The sequence below is a fragment of the Myotis yumanensis genome, unplaced genomic scaffold, assembly GCF_028538775.1.
Source record: "Myotis yumanensis isolate MYYU_CA2020_CCGP unplaced genomic scaffold, mMyoYum1.0.hap1 SCAF_18, whole genome shotgun sequence".
In the NCBI taxonomy this organism is placed as follows: Eukaryota; Metazoa; Chordata; class Mammalia; order Chiroptera; family Vespertilionidae; genus Myotis; species Myotis yumanensis.
In genome coordinates, this window is record NW_027223769.1 from 31,835,485 (window position 1) to 31,858,787 (window position 23,303).

At 40.2% G+C, this 23,303-nt stretch overlaps 1 protein-coding gene across 4 annotated transcripts in view; it reads left to right on the plus strand.

The window, feature by feature from the left end:
• The window catches only part of CDH8 (cadherin 8), a 308,272-nt gene that overhangs the window by 98,605 nt on the left and 186,364 nt on the right, over positions 1–23,303 (plus strand). For all 4 annotated transcript variants that reach the window (XM_070398065.1, XM_070398063.1, XM_070398066.1 and 1 more), the window contains exon 3: positions 13,290–13,584. In XM_070398065.1, the coding sequence (XP_070254166.1) occupies positions 13,290–13,584 (295 nt within the window). The remainder of the gene's footprint in view (positions 1–13,289; positions 13,585–23,303) is intronic.

A 23,303-nucleotide genomic window follows, 5' to 3' on the forward strand; every position in this document is an offset into this window, starting at 1 on the left:
TCCCCAGTACTCCCCCAATGTTCCCCAACTGCCAGGTGATTCATTCATATTCTTTCTCTCTCTCTCTCTCTCTCTCTCTCTCTCTCTCTCTCTCTCTCTCTCTCATATATATAATTTACAAAGCTGAGCTGCATCCACCTTTTATCTCAGTACATGGTCACTTTCAAAGAACCCTGGATCTCACAACCAAAGACAATTGAAAAGCAATTTACTTCTTTTAATGTAATCACTCCATAATATGAGGAAGTGAAATCGATATTTTTATTGTTCACTGAAACCTTTTTAGAAACCTGGTTCCCTTCTTGAATCTGTGAAAATCTTTCATGTTAGTGATCAATTTCCCTAAATTTTGTCTCTCTCCTCAAACACACTGCAATCGAGAGGAAACAGATAGTATACAAAAAAGCAGATCTTCTCCCCTAACTCCCACCCATGCAAACACTTAGTTCACCACCTCTTCTGTCCACTTCTATTATATTTTTGTAGTAATTGCTCTTGAGTTTGTCATTGCACATAAAACTGGCATATTCTGATTGACAGGAAGAAGATTAAAGGGATCATTCGATCTAGTTTTGAGTGGCCTAAGAATCCACTGGGGCCACATAAAACTTCTCACAATCTGAGTGGGTGAAGTTATGAATGTACTTACCCAGGAAACTTTTTTTTACCACAATGCATAGAATACTGGGAGGAAGAAATGACACAGAGTAGAGCTCTGTCCTATATTCCACATTACATATGGAGCATCCATTATGCACCCAGTCAGGGCTGTCATATTATTATTGTTGTTGAATGTGCAGAATGTGTATTAGTTTGTTTTTTAGGGAAGGTATGGATGCATGATCATTTGAGTGGCTATTTCCCATACATGGAGCCTAATTTGCAAAGTGTATTGAATAATTCTCTAGCTTGACATTGTTTTCTGTAAATTCCCCACCTCACCTCCCAAACCTCCTAGGCTTGCTAGATTTCCCCAGAGCTTTTCTACTGCTAAAGGCAAGTTCTCCCTCCCCCGCCCCCTCCCCCTCCCCAGGGAGGTGTCTATCATTAGGCTCCTCCCCACGGAGCGGGGAGGGGGAATGCCTGGAACCCTGAGGTGTTAATTGGGTGTTAGATTTCCAGAGCTCATTAGATGTGGGACTCTGTTTCCTGTTCTGTGCCAGTGAGATGACAACTCTGACCTTGACTTTGATTCTCAGGAGACGCCTGTTAACCAAACAGTTAATATGAGAAGTGTGTGCTTTTAAACTACATTTATTGATTGCCAATATTTCTTTAATTTAAGTATAGATGGCATACAATATCATATCAGTTTCAGGTGTACAATATAATGGTTCAGCATTTATGCCTTAACAATGGCATCACCACGGTGAGTCTAGTAATCACTTGTCACTGTGCAAACTTAACACAGTATTACAGACTATATTTCCCTTCCCTTTTTTCACCCCCACCCTGACCTCCTGCTTCATAGATCGATGCTCAACCACTGAGCCACACCGGCTGGGCTAAACGTGTCTCTCCTCATAAGGACACCTGTCAGATCGGATTAAGGCCCATCTTAGCTTCATTTTAACATAATCATCTTTCTCCAAATATTGTCACCTTCTGAGGGACTGGGAGTGCAGGCTTCAATTTATGAATTTAAAGGGGAAATAATTCAGCTCGTAACAGAGGACCTGGAAGGATTATCTTTGTTTCTTTTTATAAAGTAAATAAAATATCTATTTATTTTCATGGAGTAGTAACATTAGTACTAAAGCAGTGGGCTTTCAGATGTCCAGCAAATCTGAATGGTCTGTTCATGGTGTGAATTCAGGGCAGGGCCGGGTTTCAGGTTTCCCTTGAGGCTGTATTGTCGCTTTTGCTCCTGCTGCTCTTTGGTATTTTCTTCCAGGTTTTGTTGGCAGAATGGAGTAGAAGTAGAGAAATCTACATAAACAGACACATGCACATTTCCAGCCTTGTGAGCTATGTTTCCAGCACCTAATTCTCATAAGTTGATGATATGTTAGGTTTGATTTCCAAATATGAACTGTAGGGATAATGATATCTGGGAGAGTAGGAGTTCAAAACAAAACAAAACAAAAAAAACGACCTCCACATCCATGTTATCCTTACCACAGTCTGAGATCATCTATAATAATAAAAGTGTAATATGCTAATTAGACCAGATGACCAGGGCTGCAAGGGAAGCCCAGGTCCCAGGTCCCGGAGGGAAGCCAGTGCTGGCAGCCGGGGGAAGCAAGGCCCAATCTTGCACGAATTTCGGGCCTTGGGCCTCTAGTATTTTGTATAATGGTGCTGATGGCCTTGTCAGTATCATTTAACAAATGGAAACTAAAATAGGTCAAATTTAAGTAACTTGCTCAAGATTATATATAATTGTTGCAGTGCAGACGGAGTCTTCTGATTCTCATTTACACCTAAAAGGAAGGAGGTTTGTGAATCTGGTTAGTTAGCCATCATCTCGTCCACTTGTAACTGCACCCATGCATTCTCAAATAAAACAATTTACCTCCCACCCCTCTTTTTAATTCTCTCATCAGCACATCCATCCACCCATCCAACCATCCATCCACCCATCCATATATCTACCTTACTGAGTAGTCATGGCACATGAAAATGAGATTATTTCTGATGAATCCAAGTTTTATTCATGCTTTCTTACAAGACTGGGAATGAAACAGTTTACAGTGCTCAAGGGATAGGAGTGGGTAACACAGCTAAATTATTATTATTAGGCCTTTATTTAATCACAGAAGAAGGATAATTTGCCAAAGTCACAATCCATTCCATGGGCCAAATTAAACTTCAGGTTTATGTATTTAACTTCAATTGCAATATCCGTCCAAGTTCATGGCATTTTTTTGTTATCCCATGGTCTCTTCATAAATATAGAATTTCAGAGAGAAAGCACATGACTGACATTTGCTTATCCACTGTGGTCTTTCCCACTGTGCTCTTGTCAGTTATTTGGATAACAGGATGCATCCTGTTTAGCAAGTAATTGTGGTGACCACATCAGAAATCTATCTCATATTTTTAACTCCTACTAGTCCTCTGATGAAAGTTCTTTAGGAACCTGGAGAACATTGGCATAACATTCTCTTGACATTTTTCCTTTTTCCACAGTACAACTAAATTTTCCACGATTAATTGACCTTTAGAAAATATCCCAAATATGTTTTAAATACCCATATCTGTTTAAAATCCACTTTTTTTGTTTGCATAATATTTCTGGGTGTCTTTCTTCAGTCCTGTTTACCTTGCTTACATTCTGTGTTACTACATTGTGGATTTATTTGGTACAAAATTTCCCCCACCCCTATATATCTGATTTTCTGTCTACCAACCTACCTACCTACTAAGAGAGATAGAGCCCTCGCTGGTTTGGCTCAATGCATAGAGCGTTGGCCTGTGGACTGAGGGGTCCCCGGTTCAATTCCAGTTAAGGGCACATGCCTGGGTTGCAGGCTCGATCCCCAGTAGGGTCGTGCAGGAGGCAGCTGATCAATGATTCTCTCTCATCATTGATGTTTCTATCTCTCTCTTTCTCCCTTCCTCTCTCTGAAATCAATAAAAATATTTTTAAAAAGAGAGATAGAGAGGACTCCCCACCCCAGGAAATTTGTGGAGAGATTGTTTTGTTGAAAATTAAACATGCACCAAAGATCTTCCTATAATAATCTCTTGTAATTTACTGTTGCACTCCCAAGGACTATGTCTGCTTTAGTGTAAGGCAGGGAATAGTGCTCTGAGGCAGAATAATTTGTTTTTCCAAAATGAGTCTTTCAGTGAGAAGCTCTGTGGTCTTTCCAGCCCACCCACTCACCACATGCCCATCTGTTCATTCATCCATTGATTCATAGTATTTAATATGCATTGGAACCTAAATGGAAGGATGGCTGAGAAATCTTATTTAGTCAGAAATCTTATTTAATCCCTTTATGTGTTATTTTCTTGATCCGTGCATTCTCCAATAAAACCATCTACTTAATCATCATCCTCCCCGTAATTCTCTTATCAACCAATTTATCCATCTGTCTGTTCATCCACTCCTTGATCCCTTTACCTAAGTTAATTTTTAGTCATTACTATTACTATTCACCCCCCCTTGCCCACACATGCATTTATTCAATGACCCATGGCCTCCCCTGTACTTCTAGACTTACAAAAACAATGTAACTTTAAATATCTTATAATTTTATCTTAATAAAGCTGAATAAAAAGAAATAAAAACTACCAGATATACCTGCTATCATTATTCATTGAATAGGTGAGTAAGTACCAAATATGTGATTAGTGACATGCCCAATATAAGAGTTTAAAGCCCACATTGTACCCAGATCATTTAACTCAAGAAGTGACATTCCTATTTTTACTACAAATCCATGTTGTATGTTAAATTCTTTTTTTCTTTGCTTGATCTTATTTTTTCCCCATCACAATTTATCTCCCTTATTCCCTCTTCCACCTCTACCCATCCCCACCCCCTTCAATCAACACACTGGAATTCTCACCCAGAATATGCTGTTGGGTATATATATTTTTGGAAAGCATTTCCAGGTCTGGCAGAAACTTCCATTATAAAATTCAATTGCCACAAGAATTCACACATTTTTATTTGAATATCTTAGTTCCTGGAGATATTGGGCCTTTATTATCTATTGTCACATTGTAACTATTACAAAAACCAAATAGGCTATTGAAATCTTTTACAAATAAGGAAACTGAGTTTTGGAGAGGTGAAGTAAATTCCTTGGTATATTACAGTTTGTACTTATCTAGCTCTATTTCTTTATTGATTTGAGAGAGAGGAGGGGGGGAGAGAGAGAGAGAGAGAGAGAGAGAGAGAGAGAGAGAGAGAGAAACATCGATTTGTTATTCCACTTATTTGTGTATTGATCGGTTGATTCTTATATGTGTCTGACTGGGGATCAAACTTGCCACCTTGGTGTATCAGGACAATGCTCTAAGCAACTGAGCTACTCGGCCAGGGCTACCTTTGCTTCCTATGCTTTCATTCTAGATCCCATAGTCTGAACTATTTCCTGGTGAATTTTTGGTTGCCTTAGGGAAACATATTGACTTCCAAGCCTATAAGATTTCACATACTGGGCTGTCAGCAGCACACATAAGAAAAGCTGTATCCAACAGAAGGAAATCCATTGCCTTTCTTACTATTAATATTATTTTAATGATTGCTTGGTTAAATAAAAGAGTCTCCACCTTCGTACGTCAGGGGAAAGAGAAAATCTGAGAATATGTAATGGAAGCATTCTCTTTTTTTAAGACCATTTTGTTTTTTGTAAGATGGGAAGACTTCAGCTATTTTTTCTATGGCATCATTATAGAATTAACCCGTTTAGTTCTCCTTTCTCCGAATCCTATCAACTAGGTTGGCTTGGCTTCACTGGCGGGTAGATCTTCACAGAAGGAGAAGTTTTGCTCCTTCTGTTAACTTAAATATTTGAAACGCTGTTTACCATCAGTACATCGCCTTTCAAAAAAGTAGACAAGTAACTTCCTCTCATGCAGTCTGGCTGAGAGAGATGGCTTTGCTATGGGGCTGATACATCACGTTTCCAAACCTGTGAAGCTGTCATTGGCACAGATAGTAGGGAGTTTGCCAAAATCATGAATGTCAGCCGGGGAAGTGTCTTGGGAAACATCCTGCCAGCCTCTTCCTGACAACATTTCTCTCTTTGCCTTCCCGTTTAGCTGGCCATTCCGCCTTTTTATTTCTACGTCTATTCCATTCCAGACTTCTATAGGATGAATTGCTTCCCCCAAAGCGTCTGTCCTGTGTGGTTTTGTACACATGGTCTCTAAATATATATATTTAGGGACAAACTAGAGGCTTCCCCATTCTGTGGTCCTCATCTAGGGAAACAGAAGGCCCCAGACTAACTAGTTGGATGGTCTCTAGAGAATTATGCTCATATGTGTAGGCTCTCCTCCCTGCTGATGTTGCTCAGTGGTTGAGCTTCATCCTATGAACCAGGAGGTCAGGGTTCGATTCCCAGTCAAGGTACATACTGGGTTGTGGGCTTGATCCCCAGTGGGGGGTGTCCAGGAGGCAGCCGGTCAATGATTCTCTCTCATCATTGATGCTTCTATCTCTTCCTTTTCTTTCCTCTCTGAAATAAAAATATACTTAAAACAACAACAACTTCCCTGAATCCCCTGAGGAATTGAGTCATCCTCTCTCCAGTTTCAGGGTTCCTTTTTTTTTTTTTTTTAAATTGTAGGCTCTTGAATCTGATTTACTGGGATATATCTGGTTCTGTCGTTCGTTAATTTTATGATCTTGAGAAAGTCAAGTACAGTATTTGCTGAACCTGAGCCCCTCAGCCCTGTGAAATCTCGGACAAAGTGTAGAGCATTAAGATAGATCCTGTGCAGACAGTATGTATATGGGGTATATATGAACTTTAATGAGCATTTACTATGTGCCAAGCATGATGCTTATTGGAGATGGTGTTGAATAATGCACATCAAAGTTCTGCCCTTGTGGAACTTAGCATTTAACAAAAGAAGCAGAAGCAGTATCTCTATGTTTGCAGGTCCCTGCAGCCAAAAGCAGCATTTCACTTGGACTGGCTTCCAATCTTTTGTTTCTCTGGGCACTTGTACCCGTGGCCAGGTCAATTGGTTCCATACTCACGCCAGCAGCAGACACTGAATGCCAAGAACACAGTCTGAGATAGCAAGATGCTATGCATTTGCCTGCTGGAAAATATCAGAGAGAGAGAGTGTGTGTGTGTGTGTGTGTGAGAGAGAGAGAGAGAGAGAGAGAGAGAAAGAGAGAGAAGCAGAGGGCAGAGGTCATTTTCAGCGTGGGATGGTGTGTTTTATTCTTTTAATCAGGGGTCATTGTTTTTGTTAGCTTTTCATCTCTTACAACATATTTGAGGGTAACATGGTTTATATACCAGTTACTTTAATAACTGTTATTATTTCAAAGAGTTGTTATTTTTTTATAACATGATGACAAGAGTAATTGCACATTCCCAACATGACCTCACTAAAATGGTGGATTGCTCTGATGCCTATGACCTGGCGTTAGTGTTATGATATAATTTGTCTCTGTGACTTATTAAGAACAGGGTGTCTGGATGAAAGATAACGGTCTTTGAATTACTCAGTTTTTCTGTAGTAGCATCACACTGCGGCGTATAAAACCACCTTCCAAGTTACATAGCCCATCGGGACACCCTCACCCCACCCCACCCATCTACCACCATCATATCCAGTTGTAGATGTGACGTCATGGGTGCGGACAGAAGCTGACTCCATGTCAAGGTGGCTTTGTGCATCCGTGCCTACATTTTCCCTCTGAGCTCCTCCTCCCCTCTGATTCCGAGACCATTGCTTTTGCACCCGCCCACCATGGTGATGTTACGAAAACAAAATGATTATGTCAGGTTCCTTACTGAAACCTTGTGTTCATGGACTCTTGTTGCTTATTTATAGTCAGATCTGAACTCTGTGTCTTGGTTTCAAAACTCTACATCGTGGCCCCTGCCTTGTGTTCTATCCTTTCTTGCCACCTCTCTTCTCCTTAGTGCGGTGCCCTAGGTATAGGAAGTCTTTAGTTTCTCTAATTCAGCATGCTCTCCTCCATCTCTGGATCCTCACCCACATTGTTACCTGTGTCTGGCATGCATTTCCTCCCTCTCTGAGATCTAAAGATTTAATCATTGCTTCCGGGTAGGCTGTTTCTGCCCCTCCACACTACACTTTCTTGGTGAGGGGAAATTTCTATATACTCTCACACCCCTCCGTTCTTTCCATATCATCACCTCTGGAGCGTGCATCTGAGTCCAGGAAATTGACTCTAAAGCATGTGCTGCTAAGATGGCCACCTGCTCATAGTGCATTCAGTGGAAAAGTTTCCTAAAAATCTCTGAATCTCAGTCGTTTCATTGGCAAATGGAGAAGTGGTTTCTGGTGTGCTATGAGGATACCATGATATTTACACATATAAAATGTTGATCAGACAGTAAGTAATCAATCTATATATATATACAAAAGGCTAAGAAGCGACTGTCTGACCAGTAGCTATGACGTGTAATGACCATTAGGGGGCAGACGCTCCAACCAGTAGCTATGACATGCACTGACCACCAGGGGGCAGATGCTCAACACAGGTGCTTCCGAGCTCTGGTGACTTGGCAGCAGTGGTTCTCAGGTGACAAACCTAGAACCAGAGAGGAGGTAGCCCGATTCTGGGGTATGTCACCCGAAAACTACCCTCTTGCAATCCAGGACCCCTCGGGGGATGTCATAGAGCCAATTTCAGCCCAATCCTGCAGGCCACGCCGAGGGACCCCCACTTGCCAGAGGGACCCTGCTCAACTCCACAGCTGACCTTCAAGCCACAGCGTCACCCCAGGTGCGGCTGGCCAGGGAGAGACCTCAGGAGACTGGCTCCAGGGCATGTCCGGCCCATCTTGCCCAGTCCCACCCCGCTGGCCACCTTCTAATTAATTCCCTTTCAATGTGCATGAATCGGTGCACCTGGGCACTAGTATTATAATAATAATAATAATAATAATAATAATATCATCTTTAGTTTCTGTTTGAATGGTAATCTTGAAACTAAAATACTGCATGTCTCTATTCATTAGTTTCATGCTATTATTTATATCATACATATACACTCACACTTTCTCTATTAATTACTAGAGGTCCAGTGCACGAAATTTGTGCACTCAGGGGGAGGGGAGGTCCCTCAGCCCAGCCTGCACCCTTTTGCAGTCTGGGAGCCCTCAGCAGTCGGACATCCTTAGTGCTGCAGTGGAGTCGGGAGAGGCTCCTGCCATCGCTGCTGCGCTCACCAGTTGAGAGCCTGGCTTCTGGCTGAGCAACACTCTCCTGTGGGAGCACAATGACCACCAGGGGGAAGCTCCTGCATTGAGTGTCTGCCCCCTGGTGGTCAGTGTGCGTCATAGCGACCGGCTGTTCCACTGTTTGGTAAATTTGCATATTAGCCTTTTATTATATAGGATTATTATTATTATTATTATTATACTTCTGCGTTTTCTGTCTATTTGTGTTTATCTCCCACTAACTATGGGTCTTTGAGGGCAGGCATGCCCACATTTTCTATGCACATGCTCTGAGCATGTTTAATAAATGAATGAAGAGGTCTTTTTGTATCACAGCCAGACGAAGCAGTCTTACCACCCCAGGCCAATTTGCAAGTGGCCTTTATCTTGCTCTAATTAACAGAAGCAGCCCTTGGGAGATGCGGTCCTCACACCTCTGGATGATGTATGATGTGTGAACATGTGGTGATTTGGGATGCCTTTGGCCCCTTAGTCTCAGAGCAGGTCTTGGGGTGGATGCATTGGTAGGAGTGGTTGCATTGCAGTGAGCAGATGCTCACAGACTTATGTGAAGAAAATAGGAGATGTAGCAGCTTGTCACCATGTACCCCAAATCCTTCTGAGGTCCAGACCTGGGGTCTCACAAGCATTTGAAACCTGTAAATGGCTGTTCTTACACACCCACAACTCTTTAAAATATATATATATTTTATTGATATACTGGGGATATGCCCGCAACCAAGTACATGCCCTTGACCGGAATCGAACCTGGGACCCTTCAGTCCACAGGCCGATGCTCTATTCACTGAGCCAAACTAGTTAAGGCACAACTCTTTTATTTGTAATGCCAAACTGGTTCCTTGAACAAGCCACGTGCAAAGGTGTGTGTATGATACAAATAACAGCATGAAGCTAATGATTAGAGACACACAGTATCCTATGTTTCAAGATTACCATTAGCCCACGGATCTGGATTTTACTGAGACTTGCTAAAAATGAATTTTCAGAAGGAAGAGGAATCATGTCCTGTTTCCTGTGGTTTTTTTGTCTTTTCTCTGCTTTTCTATCATGAAGTCTTGGGAATTTGCTTTCACTGAGGCTTAGCAGAGTATTTTCTGATACTTGAATGATGGTGGAATATGGTATGAAATAAAATGATTTTAGTTATTGCACATTTAACACATCTGCTTCCCTTTTTCTCTATTTTTCAAATAGGTTAGATCAGATTCTAAAATCAATTGTTCGGGGTAGATGTCTCATCCCCACACTACAGGCAGAGCCACAGAAGCACAAACAAGTGTATGAATTTCCCCAGTTCATGTAGTTAGAGAGACCAGAATCGTAACTTTGTGCTTTTCTTTCCAACACTGTTTTTCTCTTCTCGCTCAATTATTTCTAAAGACAAGGGACCATTAAAACCTTGGTGAAGGTTATAATACTAATTTACGAATTGATAAATGTAAGAAAAATATGGCACAAATAAATTCCAACGTAATAATGATAACACCATTAAAGGGCTTAATTTAAAAAAAAATTAAATCCTAACCCAAGAATATGTTTTTATTGATTTTTTTTTTGAGAGGAGAAGAGAGGGAGAGAAACATAGATGTGAGAAAGATATATCAATTAGTTGCCTTCCATGCATGCCCAGCTGGGATTCAACCTGAAACCTAGGTATGTGCCCTGACTGGGAATTGGATCCGAACCTTTTGGTGTACAGGGTGGCATTCCAACCAACTGAGGCACACCTGCCAGGACGAAGGGCTTGATTTTAATAGCAAAAAAATATTGTGGCTAGGTGCAAATCATACCCATACCTTCTGTGTCTGAGGAATGCTTTGTATGTGAATGGAAACCTCCAAGAATGATATATTATTCAAATATTCTTTTTTTTAATAAAAATGCTAATGGAAATGTTAAAATGCACATAAATTAAAATGATCATAAATTAGGATTAATATCACATTAATGAATTATAATCCCACATTCATTAAGATAAAGTGGCATTTCAATATTTGCTCTTGTTAATAAATTTAATACAGTAAATGAAAGGGATACATTTGGAGATTCAATAAATATTTGATGTAATCTTAGGCTTTAACTTTTTAAAATATTCAAAAGCAAAGTAGGAGATCTAGATGCATTTGAACTCTTTGTTGCTGCTTTATGTCTTTTTGAACAAATCTTTTCTTTTCATTTATTGAAGCGCTAAATACAATTTAAATTGGCAAAGAAAGCAACGGAGATTGCTCTGAATAAAAGTGATCCCAAGAGAACACAATCTTTTGAGTTTCTAAGAGTTTCTTTGAAGAAGTTTTTTTTTGTGTGTGTGTGTTTTTAAGGAACAAGTATTTGAAATCTCATGGTGCAATAAGTGGAACTACATTGCTATTTAACTGCATTAAACTGAAAACATGCACTTGAGCGGTATTTTCCAACTATAATTCAATGCCCTCCTTTTTAAAATTAAAACAAAAAACAAACTAAAAATATAAATTCTTGTTTTATTTTATTTTATTTAAAAAACAAAACAAAACAGGAGTCAACACAGTATTAAAAGAAGCGCCATGTATCAGAACATGCCTGTCTCCCTCTTGAGAGTAAACTGAATGTTTTAAAGCCAGGAATTCTGTACCTACCATCACGTTTCAGGGGGGGCAGGTGTTCAATGACTATGTGTTGCCATGACCTGCGATGGAGCCTGGATCCCTGTTGCACAGTCGTTACTTTTCAGTGTTCCTGTTTTTAGAAAACGTGCTCCCCCATTCTGGCCTCGGTGCTCTTCACAAAATGGGAATAATTTTTCTAGACCAGAAGAATTGTATGGAACAAAGTAAAAAAAGGTCCTAGACAAACATAAGATTTTTAAAAAAATATTTTTATTGATGTCAGAGAGGAAGTGAGAGGGAGAGAGAAAAAGAAATATCAATGATGAGAGAGAGCCATTGATCGGCTGCCTCCTGCACACCCCTCACTGGGGATTGAGCCCGCAACCTGGGCACGTGCCCTGGCTGGGAATCTAACACCTGTTGTACATAGGTGGACGCTTAACCATTGAGCCATGCTGGCCGAGCACAAACATAAGACTTTAATATGCATCAGATTATTAGAATTATTTTTGTTTTTGTAAATACCGCAGGCAAAACTGAGTTGGATTCCGGGTCTACTACACTTCATTCAAAAATATGAACCTCAGAGAGGTTATTGTGTGCCTTGTCAAACCTACTTTTTCTCATGTTTTATATGAAACTAGAGGCCCGGTGCATGAAATTCATGCATAGGTAAGGGTCCCTAGGCTTGGCTGGTGATCAGGGCCGATCTGTGGGGTGACTGGCAGAGCAATCAGGAGGCTCCCACTGGCACTCGCCTTGGCCAGCTTGGGGCCTGTGGGCTGGGGGCAGCTCCTGCATTGAGTGTCAGCCCCCTGGTGGTCAGTGCACATCATAGCGACCGGTCATTCTGCTGTTTGGTCAATTTGCATATTAGGCTTTTATCATATAGGATATTTTAATTCATTTAGTTTTTGGTAAAAATTAAGGGAATTATGTGAGAAGTGGTTTGCATGGTTCTTGGCATACAAATAGTGAACCCTAAAAGGTAGCTAGTGATAAAAACTTTAAATACATGTATTAATAAACTGAAAAGAATCTGTACATTTTTGTCATATTTTCCTTGATCTTTTTATCATTTTAAATGCATGTCAGTTTATACTAAACTGGTCAAAGTCTTTTTAAGTTGAGTTTATTGGGGTGACACTGATTAACAAAATTATGCAGATTTAAGGTGCACAGTTCTACACTTCCTCTGTACACTGTATTGTATGTTTACCACCCCAAGTCAAGTCTCCTTCTATCACCATTTATCCCCACCATACCCTCTTCTACCTCCCTCCAGTCCTCACTCCCCAGACCCCCAGCCCCACCCTGGCCCTGCTTGGCAATCACCACACTGCTGCCCATGTTCATGCATGAGGTTTTCACTTTTGCTCAATCCCTCAACACACCCCCAGTTCCCCCTTCCCCCCCACCCCACCCCAGCCAACATCTGTCAGCTTGCTCTCTATGTATCAGTCTGTCACTATTTTGCTTACCATTCCAACTTATCTGTATGAATTTCATTATGTTTTATTTGGATTTATAATAATACATTTGTGAACTTGTATGCATATATGCATAACCCATGGATGCAGACTATAGTGCAGTGAAGGCCTGGGGGTGGCAGGGGCAGGGTAGAGGGGGTCAATTGGGGGGAAAAGGGGACATGTTAAATACTTTCAACAATAAAGATAACATTTTTAAAAATAACACAGTCGCATGGACTCTTTGTGCCGCTTCTGATTGCAGAGATTGATGAAGTTCCAACGAATGCAAAAAGAACCTACGTGATATTCAAGCAGGAGGGAGTTAAAAGAGAAAATAACGTTGCATCGCTAACCAATGTCACCTTTCATTTTAGCTGCACACAGACCTGGATCCTGGGAGCAAAAAAATCAAGTATATCCTGTCGGGCGATGGAGCTGGAACCATCTTTCAAATAAATGATATAACGGGAGATATCCACGCTATAAAGAGACTTGACCGGGAGGAAAAGGCTGAGTATACGCTCACAGCTCAGGCAGTGGACTTTGAGACCAACAAGCCCCTGGAGCCTCCTTCAGAATTTATTATTAAAGTTCAGGACATCAACGACAACGCACCGGAGTTTCTTAATGGACCCTATCATGCGACTGTGCCGGAGATGTCCATTTTGGGTATGTATGCAGAACTATTAAGAGTCACTTTGAACATAGCTCCCGGCATCGGGGATAGTGTGTGGCTGAATAAAAGGCATCTGTGACTGTCTTCTCTCTCATTTGCATTTCCAAATCCCCCCTTTTTTTTGGCCTCAACGCCACAGCTCGATAGCTTTAGTCCCTTAGTAATAGGAACTGACGAAGCGGTTTTATTAAAATATCTCTCCTTCCATGACAGTCCTTCAATAAGCCGAATTTGTATTCTTCTCTTACACTTGTACTTGGAGTATTTGTTACTGAGGCGGATTTATCAAGATTTGTTCCAACATGGCAGACTAATCCTGTGGATATTTGCTTGATGGTTAATTATTTGTGCACATTCACATGCAATTGCAGTGCATAGAGAAATAGGGAGCCGTCGAGGTCTGTAGGCAGCCAGATATTGAATGGAGCTGGTAAACCCACCCCAGAGTGGATTAGGAATCATAGATACCAGAGACTTCTGTGCAGTGGGTGTCTTACCTTAACTTTTTAAAAAAATTATATATATGTATGTATATATTAGAGGCCCAATGCATGGAATTCGTGCAAGGGGCTTGGCCCTCGTGGCCCCACCCACTGGTCATTCTGGAAGATCATTTCACTGTCCAATTCAATTAGCATATTAGCTCTTTATTATATAGGATATATTTTTTTATTTCAGAGAGAAAGGGAGAGAGAGAGAGAGATAGAAACATCAATGATGAAAGATAATCACTGATTGGCGGTCTTCTGTACACCCCACACTGGGGAAAGAGCATGCAACCTGGGCACGTGCCCTGGACGGGAATTGAACCCTGACCTCCTGGTTCATGGGTTGACGCTCAACCACTGAGTCACGCCAGCCAGGCTGAACTTTGTTTTAGAAGTGCCACCATCACCAAAGACCCACTCCCAATTCTTCTGAGTCATTGAAGTACTCATTACATTTTTCAGAGCAGTGTATATTTCAAAAATGCTATTTTTTCTCTTTCCTTATTTTTGGAGGGATCTGCTTATCTCTCCCCAAACCCTGGCTTTGATCCTGGAAATACCCCTGGTCCCAGACTTTATAATATAGACCTCTTTCTTATCTGACAAAATTAATAGGCAGGATCTAAAAATGAGAGTGTGAAATACCAAAAATCTTTCTTTTTTAAAAAAAATATATTTTTATTGATTTCAGAGAGGAAGGGAGAGGGAGAGAGATCGAAATATCAATGATGAGAGAGAATCATTGATTGGCTGCCTCCTGCACACTCCACACTGGGGATCAAGCCCACAACCTGGGCATGTGCCCCGATCAAATCTATGACCTCTGGTTCATAGATTGACACTTAATCACTGAGACACACTGGCTGCGCCCACAAGTCATTCTTATGTATGGAATATAGACACTACTTAGATTTAAATTACATTTAAGACAACCTATAAGGATGCATACATCAAAATCAGAATACAACAAAATCGCATAAATTCAAAGTAGATGGACATGATGACACAAATTAAAAACACACACACACAAGTAGAGACATAAATTGAAGGCCAGAATGAGGTGAGCAGCCTGGCTTTCTCTGATATCTTCTGTCTTCTGTAACGTTGGCCGATGTGCCCATTGCAGCAGCAAATCAGAATGGTTTGCAGGTCTTCCCATCTCCCCCAAGTATGACTCCTGTCAACACTCTACTTTGCCAATTCTTTTGTGCAAAGAATTCTGCCTTTATTTATTTTTTCTCATCTTACCAGAATCGCATCGCTCCTCTTTGGATTGGCTGAAATGACACTTTTTCTAGGGAAACTTGCATGGCTTTCCGGTAGGAAATTCTCTCTCTACCATTACTATTCCCACAAAAAGAAACCCACAAATAAGCAAAAATATCTCCATGTGCCTACTTCTTTTAAATCCTGACATGGAAACAGAATTTGAGGAACACTCTTTCTTATTTTCTTGTTTAGGGTAGAGATCTTATTTCGTTCACCTTCTCATCCAGATAAGAGTAATACAGTTTTAAAGGGCTATGGTCACCTTCAATATACAAAGAACCCTTTATTTAAATTGCTAACAAATGGTGAAGAGGGAAGTGGTTATTTTTGCCTCACTTAGGATTTCTACATCTTAATGGCCAAGCCTATATCTATTTATTGTAAATGTGTCAGAGGCTTCCATTTCTGTGTATATGAGTCATGTGCCTGATAAATATTTTGAGAAAGAAGTTCCCTCCTCCAACTTCGGCAGACTCCCAAGGTCAATTTCAGCTAAGAAAAGGATCGTAGAGATATTATTAGCTACATTATGCAACGTGTGTGTGCACCTGTAAATATACAGTACATAATCTTTTTCTATCGAAAAGATTTTTCTTGGTGAGAGAGTGCAGACTAAGAAAGATTAACCTTCATTAACACACAGTTGTTTGTTTGTTTTTTTAAAAAATGCCTTCTCTATTACATCTTTTTCAAAAACTACATGAAGCAGGCTGCTGCAGTTCAAAGTGTGGGTTTGAAGTTAGACAGAAAGAGTTCTGAATCCTGGTACCATCCCTTATTATCTGGTTGACCTTGAAGTTCAGGGAGGTTCCATGATCATTCATTTTCCTTAGCTACCATGCAAACATAGGCATTTCCATCTTGCTTTCGTTGTGTGAGAATTGTGTGATCGCATACAAGGTTAAGGTGCGCCTTAAAGTAAACAGGCATCCGATAACTGATTGTGGTGGCGGTTTTCAAAAATTATTTTTATTGTCCAGCCGGTGTGGCTCAGTGGTTGAGCGTCGACTTTTGAACCAGGAGGTCACAGTTCAATTCAAGGTCAGGGCACAGGCCTGGGTTGCAGGCGCGATCCCCAGTGTGGGTTGTGCAGGAGGCAGCCAATCAATGATTCTCTCTCATCGTAGATGTTTCTATCTCTCTCCCCCTCTCCCTTCCTCTCTGACATCAATAAAAATATATGAAAAAGCTTATTTTTATCCATCTATTTCCCACCATACGTTTGGACCTTTCCCCGTGTATCGATCTTATGTATCGCGTGTCTGATTACTGTTTGACTCTAGCCTCTCTGGGTACAGGAGGCAGAGGCAGCCGCACTATTTTATTGTCAGATGTGAATTATTCCCTTCATTTCTCACGAAGGTGACTATCAGGATGAAGGTCACTACTATCTCCTCTCTCTCCCCATTACCACTGTTCTCAGCCTGTCTCTCCCCTCCCCTTCTCCGTTCTTTCATTTTTCTTCCTTTGCTACCACAGAGGCCAGCTCCTGCACCTGTACGCCCTGAGGAATGCCAGGGAGGACTCGGGGGTGGGAAAGGGGGTGGGGGGAACTTGTGCAGAAAGTGAAAACTAAAATTCTAATTGAGAAATTGGCCAAGATTACATGGAAATGAATCTGATGTTCAGGGACCGTCTGCCAGTTGACAAGCTGTCAAGACAAAACGCACATATATATTTGCCCAAATGGCAGCCGCATTATTTTAGAAATATCTTATTTGGGAGCTGGAGATACAGCTCTTTTCTATCCGCCTGTGAATCGCAGAACTTGATGAGAATTCGCTTTTATAGCAAATACCGCATAAACAGCGACCTGCGAGAGTGTCTGGTTTTTACTGTGGAAACAAAACTAGCGTTGTTGAAGTTGGTTTTTTGATGCAAATGTCCCTGTGTTTATGGATTTCCAGATACTTTACGTAGATATTTTTCATGCTGTTGCCTAGTGGGGTGAGGGGTGTTTAAGCCCGATTTTATGTCGACACCTGGATTGGAGTAAAATCAGCTTTTTGAACATAGAATTCCAGGCTGTTTGGCTGCACATTTGCCTTCTGCCTGCAGAAGGGGCAGAAGCCAGGTAATCTTGCTTTCTGTCGCGCGCACAATAATCTCTACCTACAAACCCGCGTTTGGAAAAATTGAGCGATTATTTTGAAAGCATTTGGCACAGCGCAGAGTTGGTCCCCAACAGATACTAGTTTCTTTACAGCTGTCCACTTGTGAGTTCTGTCAGCATGATTTTAAAAATAGCCTATATGACATGAATGCTCGACAGCCTTAACTTTATGTTTCACAGATGTGCATACTGGAATGAACTCTGTTTTATTCAAAAGAGCATATTAGTGAAGGTCGAAGTCAAGGGATGAGAAGGCCAAGTACAGTAGTCCCTCCTTATCCGCAGGGGATAGATACATTTCAAGACCCCCACTGGATGCCGAAAATAGTCTGTATATATACTACTTTCCCTATATATATGCATCTAGGATAAAGTTTAATTTATAAATTTGGCACAAAAAGAGATTAACCTCAATAACTTAACAATAAAATGGAATAATTATAACAAAATACTTTAATAAAAGATATGTAAATATGGACTCTCTCTCTCAAAATAGCTGGAATGTTCTCTTTAATATTATCAGACCGCAGTTGACTGCAGGTAACTGGAACCAGCTACCTTGCCCAGCCACACCTTGTGGCTTTTGGAATGAACAGTCCAGGCAGCAGGCAGATAATCAGGAACAGAGGCACGAAACTACATAATGCTCTCTGCTTTTCTTGTCCTATCTATCGAGTCATTTCTTAATATGTAACAGACCTATGGCAACAGCTTCCAATCAGTACTCAAAATAGGTTTATTAGGGGGAAAAAAGTCAAATTTAATTGATAAACACTGAATTAAAGAAAGAAAAGTACTTTTTATACTTGTCCTTGAAGTATATATGTACCCTAATTTAATAATAAATTAGGTTCCTGCACCCAGTTGTGGTTTGTGGGTGTGTGTACGTGGGAGGAAGTACTTCCCACACACCACCAAGCAATTCTTGGGCACCATCAGGGTGTCCTACAATTCAGCTCAACTCTGACACTATCTTCTGGGAAGTAGCATCACTTGCCACAGGTTGAGGCGGTCCTACCCGACTGTGTGCCCACTCACCCCCACCCCAGAGGCCATTCCTAAGTCCAGGTTGTCACCTGTGCTTCTGACCAACAGGCTATAAATCAGAGGTCCCCATGGCCCCTTTTCTTGGGTTCCACGAATTTGCTAGAGCGGCTCACAGACTAGAGTGCCAGTGCATTATAAAAGGCTATAATTTAGGAACAGCCAGATGGAAGCCATGCATAGGTCAAGGTACGTGGGAAGGGGCACGGAGCTTCCATGCCCGCTTCAGGGCACCAGTCTCCCCAAACCTACCAGTGTTCACCCATACAGTGCTCTCTGCAGCTGTCTTTTGGGGAGGCTTCATTACGTAGTTATGAATGAGTAAATTATTGGCCGTTGGCAGTTGATTCAACCTGCAGCCCTTGTCCCCTCCCCGGAAACTGTCTCTATGCAAGGCCATGTGTTAATTCAGCAAACAGTTAAATAGTGAAGTTTGCCATGTTAAGGAGTGAATTGAAAATCATAATGGCTATAGCTTACATGGATTAGCTTTGTCTTCTTGTCACTGCCCAGTCCACATTTTAGTCCTCTATAAAAAAAGATTCCCAAAGTAATAAAGAGATTCATTTTTATATTCTTTTTTATTATTCAAGAAAGAGTTTTTGTCACATACACTTAAAAGATTAAAGAAGTTTTATGTGGAAAAACTATCTTACACCTAACATACTTCTTTCTGATAATTTTGAGGTTGTGGCTTGCTTTCTCTCTCTCAGCCATATATTAAGTCAATTCAGCAGCATTTCCCTATTTTAAAGGAGAGATGCATAGTAAAAAAAAAAAAGAAAAGAAAAACATATTGATGGGTTTGATTATATTTTTGCCTTATTCGATTCAGAGTGATGAACAAAATTGAAATTCTTTAGGAAAACATGGGAAGGAAATCATGAAGATTGAAATAAACACCCTCATAAGCAACCCAGCTGTTCGACCTGATATGAATGCCTATAACAGCTGAGGTTTCAAAACTCTAAGATGGGATGAGGATTGTGTAGTTTCTGTGCTGCATTAAGAAGCTAAACCTCCATAGGGATGCATAGACAGTTGGCTTGATAGCTTATTTCTTTTTAGTACCGAGTGATAATCCCGTTGTCTGGATTTTACCACATTTTGTCTACTCACCTGCTGAGGAACATCTTGGTTGCTTTTACATTTTGGCAATTATGAATAATGCTTCTATAAACAAATGAATGAAAACAGAAATTTCTAGAGTATTCAAATGTGAAAGTTATTGGCAATGAACTGTGAGAGGTACCTAAAAATGTATTAGTCTTCTAAGAGGCCTTGTGTTGTGTCTGCATTGTGGCTAAGAACAAGTTTGGAAATATCAAGCAAGGTTCATTTGAATGTCTTTTGTGATGAAACTCCTTCCACCAAATTTTGTTTTAATGCTTACTCTTCTGTTCTCCCTAAATTATAAGATGCTATTTCATGAGTCAATGATTGATAACACAGTAATATAATTAATCAATTGTATTTTCCCTAATGAAACTCTATTTTTAGTACCTTATCATTGTCAACTCATATCCCTGATTTCTTTAAATTTAAGGGTTTTTTTTTTAATCCAAATATCAACTCATAAAAAATATGCTAACAATGTAGAATAGCTTAGGAAATTTTATTATAAATTGTACGTATGCTCCTGTTTCTATGCAGGTCAAATTTTATCGAAAGTCAGCTTTCAGTGATTTGAAAAGAGTTAAAATTCTAGAGCTATTCAGTGTAGGGTTGTCATAGGAGCCTCAGATCTGTCCCTGATTTGGGGTTCCATTAGCAAGATAAAAAACTAAGTATTTTCAATGGTCTCCTCTTGTATATTTGTCTATGAACTTAGGAATTCCAAGTAAGCAGTTGAAATCTTTGAATTGCTTCTAGAAGATGAATTCTCAATCACTAGCGAGTAAAAATTATTTAGAATGGCATAAATCACCAGCAAATGTAGTGAAATACCTCATTTGATTTTACAAGTTGTAATATAGGCATCACTTTTTTCCAGTATAACAGAATATTAGGTAAAACTGTATTTCAATCAGTTACATAAATGTAGGAAGTTTGAACCCACTGAGAACAAATTTTACAATCTCTGCCCCTAACCTCACCCCCTGCTGGTGAACAGTCACTCCTTGCGGAATGGGGCCTGTGGCCTCAGACTCATTCAGGCACCTCTAGGTCCCATTCATGGGTAGCACATTATTTAAATCAAAGTAGGTCCCATTCATGGGTAGCTCATTATTTAAATCAAAGTAGGTCCCATTCATGGGTAGCTCATTATTTAAATCAAAGTAGGTCCCATTCATGGGTATCTCATAATTTAAATTGATGTTTTAAATTAGAGCATTGACTGAGTGTTAACAATATCTAAGTAAAAAGGCAACGTTGATTTTATATCTCCACCTGTGCTTTTAAACCAGGTCAGCCAATCAATATACCAATTAAACAATGCTTTACGGGCCTATTCATACCAAGAGCTACTGCTGAAGTTCTGTGTGCTTCCATTTTCATTTTTCTTCCTCCGAGTCCCTGTGCTTGCTCATTAGAATGAAACTCAGTTTCATTGAATAACAATTTGATGATCGATTTGGTTATCCTGGCGTTGACTCTTAACGTTTTTCAGAAATCTGTCTTTTATTCATTTGCCTGTTGGCTTTTTCTGTTTCTACATATATGGGTTAGCCTCTCTGAAAACTATACCTGATTTCCCTCTAACTCAGAGAAATGCTCTATGGCCAACATTTCATGCAGGCCTATCCTGAGCCCTTCTGAGGAAAGCCAGATCTACTGCTTTCTACTCAAACAATCTTCTGGTACTTCAAATACTGAGAAGTGTTCTCAGAGCAGTAAGTCTGCACTCATCACGAGGAAAACCCAAGAGAGACCTCAGGGTCATGGGATCATCTGGGTAGACTCCTATGAGAATTGATATATTAGGATTCAACATATTGATTGATTCTAGAGGCTAAGGGCAAATTGTTCTTAAATTATCCAGCCATGTCTGTGTCTAGTGCTCTGTGAATTGGCATGAACACTCATGGTGTTATGAGTTATTTCTTACCTGGCCACCCCAGGAAACCGTGGATTACGAGGGGCTGGAGAGCAATGCTCATGGAGGTCAGCTTTGGCCCACAGTTGCCTGTCAGAGAAATGAGCCCACAGCATGTCAGAGCACATCCAACACACGCATTTGTGAAATTCTGAAGTCTTGGCCGAAAATGAATGTGGGCCACCTTTGTCAGTGAATGTTTGGTGTGTGGCAGTGATTTTCAACGCTTTGCATCTCATGGCTTACATAAACTAATGACTAAAAGTCCGTGGCACAACAAAAATATATAGTTTTTGCTGATTGGGCAAAAAAATAATAGATATAATTTTTATTCATTCCCTCTGGATGGCTGTTGTTGTGTTGGTTATTGTCATGTTTTTATTTGACAATCTCAGGGAAAAGAGGTCATTGTCCCTGACTCAATAGTCATGTATTGCATGTTTTAAAAATTCCCACGACACACCGGTTGACAATCACCAGTGTATGGCCTGCTCTTCGCAGAAGCTTGCCCCTTGGAGCTGGTAGAGAGATTCCTAGAGTCTCTATGAATGTATTCATATTATTTTTTAACTTCAAATTATTGTGCTTTCTGGATTCACTGAACTTGAAAAATTGCCATTTGATTTTTAGACCCAAATGCTTTTATTTTTTGGTGGATTAGTAATCACAGTTTTATAAGTGCCTGCCCGCCCCCCTCCTATTCTTACCAGTACTTTCACAAAGAGAAAAATATGATGAAATGTGTATATCAAGACAGCTACATGCATAGATACCAGTAAGCACATAGATCAATATGTAGAAAATGGTAGAGAAGGTATACAAACTGTTAAAAGAATGAAAGGATAAAGATATACACAAAGACTTATGTAGAAAAAGAAGATGTAAATTGTGTGTGAGTGTGTCTTTGATATGTAGTTAGATATCCTGAAAAAAACAACAACAACAAAAATAGTTACATTGTGAGGCTATAGCTGAGACCATGTGGATTGTCTCAGATATATTTTTCATTCTAAGGGAATGAGATTTCATTCCTTGTGACTGTGCTCAAAGAGTTTAAAGTCAGGAAAATCATATTCGTGGCACTTTAAAGATGATTTCATTCATTTTCTTTTTGTTAGGGAGCATGCCACCAAGGAATCTTCTCTTTATAACCATGTCATACTTTTCAGATCTCATCATTATCTTCCAATTATGAATCTTTGCAAATCACAAGAGTGGTTTGAGCTCAAGAAATGATGGAGGAGGGGAGAGGAGGGAGCTAATCAAATAAAAGTTTTTGAAATAGGTGTTGAAGTGTCCATATGTATTCCTTCTGAAATCCAATGTTATTCACTTAAGGCTAGCATAATGAATAATTACTTTATTCCTACATAGAATTTAATATTTCCTAAGTGTTTATGCCAAACACTGTTCATGTAAATTCATTTAATCTTAACAGCCTTATTGTTACTCTCATTTTTATTTTTATTTTAAATATGTTTTTATTGATTTTAGAAAGAAGAAAGGAGAGGGAGAGAGAGGGGGGCATCCATTGGCTGTCTCCCCTAGGCCCCTTGACTGGGAATCCAAACAGCAACCTCTTGTTTCATGGGGCAGTGCTCAACCAACTGAGCCACACTGGTCAGGGCCATTACTCTCATTTTTAAAAAGAGAAAACTGAGGCACACAGCCGTAACATAGCTTACTCCAGGTCCTATTGTTGGTGAAAATGGGAGCTCCTCATGAGACAAGGAGAAGGGAGTTATTACAGGGATCAGTGCA